Source organism: Haplochromis burtoni, unplaced genomic scaffold, assembly GCF_018398535.1.
Source record: "Haplochromis burtoni strain Fernald_Lab_line unplaced genomic scaffold, NCSU_Asbu1 Contig_66, whole genome shotgun sequence".
In the NCBI taxonomy this organism is placed as follows: Eukaryota; Metazoa; Chordata; class Actinopteri; order Cichliformes; family Cichlidae; genus Haplochromis; species Haplochromis burtoni.
In genome coordinates this window covers 646,878-657,908 of record NW_024582427.1, presented here as the reverse complement: position 1 = coordinate 657,908, position 11,031 = coordinate 646,878, and the positions used below count along the sequence as shown (strand labels likewise).

The 11,031-nt window shown below is 40.2% G+C and overlaps 1 protein-coding gene across 2 annotated transcripts in view; it reads left to right on the top strand.

The window, feature by feature from the left end:
- The first annotated feature begins 1,987 nt into the window (after nt 1–1,987).
- Nucleotides 1,988–11,031, top strand: part of fstl4 (follistatin-like 4) — a 209,089-nt gene continuing 200,045 nt past the window's right edge. Inside the window, exon 1 of one of the 2 annotated variants that reach the window (XM_005923089.3) lies at nt 1,988–2,419. Coding sequence is in view for 1 of the 2 variants with exons in the window: in XM_042221414.1 (XP_042077348.1) it covers nt 3,557–3,576 (20 nt within the window). In the remaining variant the exon portion in view is untranslated. Of the gene's footprint in view, nt 2,420–3,110; nt 3,577–11,031 lie in introns of those variants that run through there. The other variant, XM_042221414.1, reaches the window with a different exon arrangement.

Below are 11,031 nucleotides of genomic sequence, written 5' to 3'. Positions count from 1 at the left end.
GTGCCCAGAGAGCTGTTGGTTTTATGAATAGATCTGGTGTGCATTTGTCAATAATATAGATCAAAACATTTCCACTTCAGTGGCCCAGAGATGGGTTAAGGAATGTGTGTATGTGTGTACTATATGTGTCTGTCTGTGTCCTCGTGTTTATCATAGAAATGAAGAAGAGGTCCTATATAAAAATGTGTAAACACGTTTTAAATACTTGGAAGTTTATTGTAGGGTCGTTCTTCAGCATTAGAAAGTAGGTGTTTGTGTTTGTCATGCAGTATTTGAAAAGCAAAATACTCAGAATAGTCTGCTCTACTCTACATCACTGTGAAGGCAGTATAGAGAGAGCAAGTTATATTTCAAAAATATTGAGGTTAGAGTCAGGCTGCTTTAGTGCTCTTGGGATCTCAGCTAAAGTTTACTAATTAGTTTAAAGAAAGGAAAATATGAAAACCAAAACTTTTACAGGCTGAATTCAGTCAGGTAGTGTCTTATGAGTTGAGGCTGTTCCAAAAGATAGAAACTACCCTAAAAACTGAGATATTCAGAAGCTGCAAAGCAACAAACAAGACATCAACATGAATAATTGTTAATCTTTCTCTTTTAAGTCTATGCAGTATGTACATGATTGCTTTCACTGGATGGTATTGTGTTGTGGATTGAGTGGATTTGAATCTGTATCCAATTTTTTTACATATGTAAGTTTTAAAATTTGAATTCATGTGGCCTGAGTAGGCTCTTTGGTGTGGCCTGACCAATAAATGTATGAAACTTGTGAATAATTATAATAAGTGCATTTAAACGACTACATTGAACACCCTCACAATCTGTTAACCAGCATCATCCATCCAATAAGCAACTAGTATAACAACCAAGAAATGGCATTCTTAGTAAACAATCACACACTTAAAGTATATAGCAATGTCTTGTAGGGCAAATACCAAAGAGACACCAAAAAAGACAAAAAATAAACACTTTTCAAATTATTTTGATTCATGACCATGAAAAAAGGCAGAAGGTACTTTAGGGTCATGCTGCTAATTGCAACACTGCCATTTTCCATCTTATCAGACATCATCTGTTACTGCAAGTTGGGCTGCTATATGGACAATATCTGATAGAGTGAATTACAATTTTTCTTTCTTTCTTTCCTTCTTTGTGCACAGCAACTTGATGACTAAAGCGTCTTTCTTCACTTTCCCACTATTCCCGCTCTCCCCCTTTTCATTTCTTTCTCTTTGATTCTTATTTTTTTCCAGCCTTCTTTTTTTCGTTGTCTTGATAAATGTTACATTGAGCATTAATGTTTTAGTGCCACATGCAATTTTGATGGTGGTGCCACCATTCTCGTGTCTTTTTAGAATACAGTATATAGACCTAATTGTGCCACGTGCACTTTAATATTCTTCCATTTTTTTCCATCTCAACAAGTCCTCCACTTACATGAAAATGTGTAAAGGGGACCATAGAGATGATGATTACTTTACTTACAAGTGTTTGTTATACTGTCAGCTATGGCGCCATATAGCAGCTTTGCAAAAGATGACATTGACACTTAAGACAACATTTGATTTTTATCATGTTCTTCTATCAAGCACCAGCATTCCTATCATGTGTCACTGTATTAAAAAAAACAAAGTGCAAAGAAGTACAAGAATGCTGGTTGCTTGCATTTTTTTCTTTGTCATTTTCAACGCCTGAGTTTACACCATAAATTTTAAACAAGATATATTTTAGGTAGTATCTACTTAAGGGTCACCACGGATCAAAAAAGGTAACCGATTCAAGTCCTGTACTTTCATACAAATACAAAAAATCACGGGTATTATTGTACCTGTACACTATGTGAACTTCATAACGTTACCGACATCTTGCATCTAAGGTTGTTTCCAACCCCTGGTTAAAAAAACAGTACGAATAAAAACTGAAAACAGTCTTTGAATATTTCACACGACGTCTTTCTCCCCTGCAAGGTATGTGGTCCTCGCGAGTGTCTTAGCACGCACGCAAACACGCACACTCATGCACACAGACACACACAGGTGTCGCTTTCCAATGCGATGGATCTGCAGATGTAGCCTCACCGCATTTGGCGTGCAGCGGCTGACGTCAGGAGTAGAGCGGACTGAGAGGAGTTGAAATAGGGGCAGAGCTGGAGCGTAGCGCTGAGAGGAAACCAGCCAGAGGAGCCGGAGGATGGCAAGCCGCTGCTGAGAGTTGGGACGCTCTACCCGTCGCTACTAACACAGCTGCTGCTTCTATTACACTAGCCCATAATTAATTTGAACCCTTTAAACCCTGTCGAGAGGTGGAGAGGAGAGGAGTGGAACTAAGGAGCGCAGACTGGACGAGTCTCTGCGAGGAAATCTGTGGCATATTTGCACGAATTTCCTTTCTTTTATAATCCGTTTGCCTCGGAATACCACAGGTAAGGTGAAAGGTTTATGTACTAAGGCGGGGTGTGGGGTATCAACTCACTAAAAGGCGCATTTATCTGCCGTTTCTTTCTTCTTTTTCACAAGTTTGGCTGTTTTGGGTGCGTGACACCGCTTTATCCGCACTATTTGCATTAGGGTGAGTGTGAATGAACGGAAACTGTAAAGGGGATGGCAGTGGCGTGCTTTAATGTTGAATTAGTTACAGCTGAGGAGAAATGCATCAATAATACAGAGCTCTAGAATTTACAGCCGGGGAGATGTGTGAGAGGTGCAGCTTTATAGCGCAGGGCGATGTCAGTGACAATCTGTGACAGTTTTTAACTACACTGCCTGCTATGTCGCCTTTTGTCTGGCGCAAAACGGCTTGTGATTAATCATTTCACATGACCACATGCCACCTTTGGTAACCCCACATAACCGTGCAGAGGCCCTACCTGCACGAAAATAACAGGGCAATGTTTGATAAATGGGTCCAGGAGGACTCCTTTGCCCGGATGCGCCAGGTTTGCTCAAGCAGCAGAGGGACTGAAATGATAACACTGTGAGACGCGCACACACACCTCACATCGCTGGGCTCTATGGTACTGATTCTTGGTCCCTGAACCCCCTCAACACACACACACACACACACACACACACACACACACACACACACACACACACACACACACACACTCCCCCTTCTTTCGTCGGCCAATTGCTTTCTTCAGGACGCTGGCAAGACTTTATCTATTAACAACCAGGGTCTTATGGAGCACGCAAAAACTCTTATATGAGTGTAAAGGGCACAGCATCTGAAACACGGCGAGCATTTCTTGTCTGATTCCGTTAAATGAGCTGCCTCGGCGCACTCTCATGGGAAAATCCTATCAGTGTCACCAGAGAGTTGGCACGGTGGAAGCAAAGCCTCCGTGACGGCCAGCGGAGTGGGAAATGAGGATTGGTCGGCGCACACGCTGCCGTAGTATAGCGTATATTGCACCGGAGCTCTCCACGGTGCTGAAAATTCTCCGGCCACTTGCTTCCCTTCTCAGTTCCTTCCACTCGCTTTTTTATTTCTTTTCTTTTCCTTTTTTTTGCAGTCTCTTTTCGGATTTGTTGGATTCGCTCTCTACTTGGAACCAGATATGCAGCCGACATCAAACGGGTGAATTATGCTCATTCATCACTGTGCTATGTGTACAAATAGGTTTAAAGTCCCAGCCTTTCATTCTTATGCAGGCAAACAACCCATAAAACTATAAACTGAGGCAGGTAGTCTCATACAGAAAGGCATGCAAATATATTGCTCAGAGCGACCGTCAGTCCCAACCCCCTGCTCCTAAATGAGAACATTAATAGCAATACTTCTTGCTAGATCTGTTTGCTCTAGAGGCTCCGATCTGTAATTTACTGTTACACATATCGTTTAGGCACAAACCTGTTCATTCTTTGCAGGGATACAAGCAAGCATGTCCCAATGCATACATGCTGACTCCGTGCAGACCTGCTAAAGCTGTAACATATACCACCAAGAAGGCATGAGGACCAGGACGTAACCAGTACTTATCACGGTTATATTAGAACAGCAAGAGTTGGGGGATTAAGGGAGTTAGCTCCGAACTCTGTCAGCGCAATTCTGCAGCTCACCTTGAGGTCAAGTTGAGAAATAATGATGTAGCCAGAATAGTGGCGCAGTCGGGCACATTGTAGTTTGCAATCTGCTATGAAACTTATTAGCTGTCAAACAGAGAGCCATTACAGCGTGGTGTCCAGCAGATTATGGCTGCTTGTTGTTGTTGTTCAGAGACAGCTTTAATAGTCGGATGACTCACGCAGTTACAGTACTGATACTGATGATACACTAGTATACATATGCACATGCACACACAGAATCTGCACTATAACGATTATGTCCTGTGCTCTCCTGCTAACTGCCAGAACCAGCTTAAAGCAGAATGTGTGCATATATACACGTGCTATTATGCAGTGCATGGCAATAGAGGTCAACAATGGCAACAGAGCTCCTACTATGGTTGTGTACCAAGAGCTTTCACACACTTCTACTGGTGTTTTGTATTATATGGTATACAAGGTTTATCCATCCTCTAAGAGTGCATCACAAGCATACAAAATGTAAACTGTAGTCAGCGTCCCGACTCAAAGTTCACACGGCAGGGCTGGATTTGTAGTAATTTTTGTTGGTGCAGTTTCCAGCTTCCGAGCTTGATCGCGGAAAGAAAGAGTTCCGACAAATAGTTCATTTAGGGTATCCTTATCTCTCAATTTGGTTTGAAATCACTATGTTAATACTCTATAAATGTGATGCTATGGTGATCCTAATAGAGGAATGCCCTGCTTCAAGAAGGTCAGAGTTAAGAGCAGCAGGTCGTTGTTCAGTCTCTTGCTCCAGGAGTTTCCAGCAGAGGGAATCCTTGTTGGCAGCAAATACTTTTAAATTGTGAAAATGACCAAAACCTCAGCTTTGTTACTCCAAATGACAATTTTAAGCTGTGCTTAAAAATTACTTTTCCAAATAGAAATCCAGCATATAAATGAGAGATTTGAGTGGTGCGTGATAGTATGCTGATTGGGGACTGTTAAACGGGAAAAAGTCAGTTGGCTTCTCAACAGATTTTGATTATTTAGGTGTGCACAACTGTCTCATAGCAGGCAGCAGCAGACCAAGTTAAAAAAAAACAGTTTTACTTTTTGTTTGATAAGTAACTGTGTTTTAAAATTGGACAGCATTTTGTAGATTTCATTGTTTAATTTGCTTTATTGATTGTTTGACTGATTAACTGATTCTCTGATTTATTTGCACCTTTTTTGCAGTGAGTAGTCATTTTAATTAACACGGTCACTGCAGGCTCTAAACAATCCACAGTTAAAGAGGCCTGGATGACATTTTTGTGTAACATTTAATTAGGGCAAATTAAATTTTCTTATCACTTATAATTTCCCAGTCGTGAACAGTGATGCTTGGCATCACATCACCTGAAACCCATGCAGAGTTCATCTAATCAGGAGCAGGATTTATTATCGCTACAAAGCAGTCCCCTCAGGTAAACCATACCCACTTGACTCCCTCCATTTCTTTACACTTTGAAACTTTGCTCTGCAAATTTCCCAGAGAAATGTAATGAGCCATGCTTCAAAACAAAGGTAAAAATGCATTATATATGGCGAGTTGTACTCTCCTGGGTTGCTCCATCTGCAAAAACACTCACATTTGGATGCTTCTGACAAGATTCAACTTTTTAAACTCTTTCTTGTGGGTCTAACCAGGGCGCTCGAAGTCTCACAGAGAGCTTTAACTGATTAAAATGAGGTCTATGACAGTAAGAATTAATATGAATGACATTGAAACTGAGGTAGGGTTGTAACTTGGTCCATTAGATTCTCTACATTTTTATTTCACATTACTGTGGCCATTGACTCACCTGATAAGTCCACTGTACTCCCCGTAGAGTGCAGGAAATGTGGGCAGCATGGTTCACTTGAAATTCCGATCACTAATGTTGAACTTCTAGAAATGACCTTTACTGCTGCATCCCATATGAACACAGCAGCTGAGCTGAGAGTATCAGCAGCGCAGCTCTGAGCAAATAGTGATTGCCGCCTCCTCTGCTTGAATTGAACTGACCAAAAGAGTCAGAGGAGAGGAAGAAATGCATGGAGGGGTTACAAAAAGGTCACCTAGCATATGTTTTCTGCGGTGAATTTATTCAGCCATCTGCCTGTCCCTTTTATGAAGCCTCCCCACCACCGCCACTATTTAAAACTGTCATATTGAATTTATTTATTTATTTATTTTTACTCAAACTTGATTTGCCATATCACATTTCAAGAATGATATGATTCAAGCTGTCTAGGAATTTTACTTCGCTTACTGTAGTAGAGAACTCATTTACTGAATCATTCTGCGTGTCCAGTGGAGTCTGCAGTTTAGCATCATCAACGTCATTAACGATTAGTTATAAATAATAAAACTGCAAAGGGTTCAACATATTGAATGAAGATGACTAGTACTACAACATGAGTTGTAGTTATTCTTCAATCAGCGATAATTACATACAGAAACCAAAGTGCCTCTAAAGTGCCATTCCTGCCACGGGATGTGCTTTTTTCTGCTTCCACTGTTTTCTGTCACCTGTTTTTCTCCCTCTTTGCTACTGCTGTATAATTAACAGATGCAGTCCTGTTAGCCCAGCAGACCACCCAGTTATGGCACTGCAGAGCCTCCTGATATCCTTTTTGCCCTTACAGCCATGTCATACATCCTGCAAGGATTTATGGATTTAACAAGTCTCCCTCTGTTTGTGTCTTTCAGACACACATGACAAGCAGGATGTGGGCTTTAACACCCAAGGGCTGTAGATCTGTTCACGGAAACTTGTCTAATAAAAAAGCCAAAAGTCAATATTAGAAAAGCAAAATGGGACAGGAAGAGAATAGTGTATGGCACCAAAAAAGGAGCCACTATTCATTCTCTTTCTCTCTCCAGTGTCAAGATGGTCTTATTACTACCTAACAGCCTGAAGCTCTGTCTCTTCTATAGAGAAAGAAAGTAGCAAAGAGAGAGCGTCAGACAATAATTAATTTGGAGGCAATGCAAGAGAAGCTGAGTCGATAAGGATATCTCGCGCTAAAGCACGACAACCTGCGCCGTACTCTCTCAGTGGTCCCTGTGCCTTTTCCGGTTGGCTGAAGCATTATTTTTCTGTCTGAGTGTGCATTTTAACACAATCTGAAAAGGGACATGTGGTGCTGTTTCTCTGCAAAATGAATATATTAACTTTTCTATCACCGCTGCCATATGTTTTTGTTACGTGTTTTAATTGCTTTAATGGCGTCCTTATTGTTGCTCGTATTATTCGCTCTGCTGTTGGCTGTTTCCACGCTTGTGTTTGTGTCATCTTGTTTGTGCTTGGTGTTAGAGTTTTATTCATCTTTGTTTGCCTTCAACAAATTGCTAAGTTTTTAACTTTTACCAGTTTTTAGATTTCACCTTTTATCACACAGTCAATGGTTTATACAATCTCCCAAATCGAACAAGCAGCGCTACCTGCTACAGCCTGCAGCTGAAACATAATCAGGCACTCTTGTAAGAACATTGTTTAATAACACCTTGCAATAATAATTGTTGCAATAATAAGTTATTAACTAACTAAACTTTAATCATTTTTCACTGTGTCACACTCCTCCTTCTTTTTCTAAGGCAGTCCTGGAAAACTGGATAACAAAGTAGGGTTTCCAAGTGACGCAGCTCAAACTATAAAAGCTTGCCCAGATAAACTGCTCAGTCTTTCTTGTTCTTTCCACCTGGCAGCAATTGTTTTCTTGACATTATTATTAGTTTTTGTTGCATTATGTCGAATAATGTCAGATTTTATTCCACTTGCACCCTTTGTTGCATACCTTGAGCTAGTCAATTTGTCACAAATGGGGGGCTTGTCTGGGATATTCAACCCTGTTGGTTAAGGTAGAGAGAAGTCATGGTTGGTCAGAGAGGCTGCAATCAAATGATACTTCATCAGTTTCAACTGATTCTTAGAAAGCTTGGTTTGGATTTAGCTGTACAGGGTGGGCCATTTATATGGATACACCGTAATAACATGGGAATGGTTGGTGATATTAAAGTCCTGTTTGTGGCACATTAGTATATGTGAGGGGGCAAACTCCTCAAGATGGGTGGTGACCATGGTGGCCATTTAGAAGTCGGCCATCTTGGATACAGCTTTTGTTTTTTCAATAGGAAGAGGGACATGTGACACATCAAACTTTTTTGTAATGTCACAAGAAAAACAATGGTGTTCTTGGTTTCAACGTAACTTTATTCTTTCATGAGTTATTTACAAGTTTCTCTTTGTTCACAGCCATTGACATGTCGAAGAGGTTAACACGTGAGGAGCGGATCGAAATTGTGTTGATATCTGGTGAACGCAGTAACCGGGTCATTGCAGCAGATTTCAATGCAAGACACCCTAGGTTCTCCAGAGGCCTGGTAATGAACTAATCATTTGATTCAAGTGTATTGACAAAGGGTGATATCTAAAACCTGCAAAATAATCCCTATTAGTGCCACCTACTCCAATCAGAGACATTATCAGATGATGATAAAAATCTATAAAGAACAAGAGCTTAATGCTGCGGAAAATCATTAATCTTGGAATTTAGCACACTGTGGCAAAATAAGCATTTGAATTTGAGTTAATTATTTTAGCTCTCAGTGCACTCTTGGTGCCTGTTTTTTTTCTAGCGTGACAGCCACACAAACTTTAAAATGGATACAAAGAACATTAAATGTTACGGTCTAATAGTCTTAAAAAACATGGAAATCACTTTAGTTTGTCAGCAGATCAAAGTCAAATTCATTTTATTGATTCAATGGGTTTTCTTGGTCTGTATTTTGTGTTCTAGTAGCTGCAATTTCATCAGTGTGAAAGTGACTTAGCAGCAGATTAGAATCAAGTACAAAGACATTTATAGATTTTATGCATCACCGGCTGAATACATGTAAATTCCAGTGAAATCGCAATGCACAGTTTGCTCTATTGCAACTTAATTAATTGGTAACTGGTATTATTTGTAAGTTATGGGTCAATAGTTTGCAGATAAACCGTGTATTTTCCTGCAGATAATCTGTATTGCACTTAAACCATGCTGCAAATACAGATAATTAGTAAAAAAAGAAAAAAAAAAGAAATATGGTGCTTTCAGTCAATTTCAGTCAAATCCCTGAACATAACCTGCTCTTGTCCAGGTTATGTGTTCAGCATATGTTATAGATGTGATTTATTCAGGTAAAATGGAAAACTAATTGTAAAACAACAACAACAAAAAATTGTTTAAGTAATAACACTCAAAAATAGTACAAGAAATCAAACCGGCTGTTACAAAACTATTGAAAATCAACACTTTCAACACAAACCCAAACAGAAACCCAAACGGAAGAATTTATCACTAACAATCTTACACTCAGATACAGAAAAACCTGGGAGTACAACCATTTGAGCCAATGTAAAGTGTAAATAAAAAATATTAATGCATTTTAAAGAGTAGAAGAGTTCAAAGCTGGCAGCATAATTTATAAAGATTTAAATGAGATCATATTGAGGCAGTTTGATGCAGCTGTAAATTTAGCAGTATGGGCTTGTGACAGAGCCAAAACCTATGGGCCAGCTGTAAGCAGGGAACACCATCATTGCTAAAATAAGCTGAATATTATCAAACAAATAAAAGATTTAATGTTCAAATGTTCCCTTTAGGCCTCCAACTGCTACACTATTAATTAGACCCTTTCTTTCTTAATTAGTTTCACCTTGACTACTGGAGAAGAATTCGTTTTAATTGTGAATCATATGAGCGGATACGACCTGTCAGCTTTTATCTGGTGTGCTGACAACCTCCCATCTTCCTTCCAAAGGGTAGTGTTTCTAACATATTTACATCACAGTCAATGACTGACCTTACTTTGCATGGCTAGGTTTCTGTATGAATCCATTTTGGGAAACACCACTCAGAGCACCCTGACAGTTATCATATTTCTCATCATCATAAAAAAAAGGTGGGGGTGGGGGAGCCTGAAAGTAAGTGTCCTCTGTTCATCTGGAGCGTCTGAAAGATAACTAAGGTTAGAGCGTGTGTGATCCTGATGCATGGCTGCCTGACAGATTGACACGTCTGGTCTCTTCAGAATCTTTTCCAACTGCACAGGAACAAGAATGAAATCTTGACGAGTGAGTCATGTAAACATTTTGGGCAAAGGCGAGTCTCTTGGTAGCTCTATTTCATGCTACATAGACATCTTTCTGAAGAATGGGTTGTTTGAAACCTGAGTGCAGGCAGACAGGCCGGCAGACGCAGGATGATAGCAGAGATTTTACTGAAGAGGAGCTTCAGAGTGAGGCAGCACTCAGAGCATCAGCCTGTGGAGAGGTTTGTTCCAAAATGGGGCATGCATCATGTGGGGGAAAAAATGATTTGTGCTTTCATAACATGATTGACAGGCGATCTTTTTTTTAACATTCTACTTTTGGAGGATAGGCTAGTAGGTTAACCAATATAACTCTTTTCATTAATAATTTCTAAAACTGTATAAATAGAATATCTCAAAATTAAAGCTGTTTAGTGACATGAAACACAAAGAAAGCCAATCCGTCATATGCAAAACATTTTACATGAGGGTGGTGAACTACAGTTTCAGCATGTGCTGTTCAGCATTCGCAGATGTTAATTTTTGTGCCCCTCCCACCCTTTCTTTGTAATCTTTTTTAAATACTCAGCAACTTGCAGGGAGGACTCACGCTGAGTGGGGAATGATTGTCGTTCTGGAACTGCATGTGTCATTTGTAACTGTGACAGCAGACCTACCTGGAGTGGTGCAGAGCTGGGACTGAGAGCAGGAAGGAGAGCTCAGTCTGATCACTTGAATTTGTCTCAGAGCTCAGCTAGGGGCCTTTCCCTGCTGCCATTACAAAGAGCACCAGAGAGACTGCAGGGCTGCATACAATGCTCATTTACATGCCAGTTCTGAATTTGGCTGTGTCTTGGTCTCCTGACAAACATGCCACTTAAGTCATGCTAATTTAGTCAGATTCTAGGGGCATAATAAACCTTT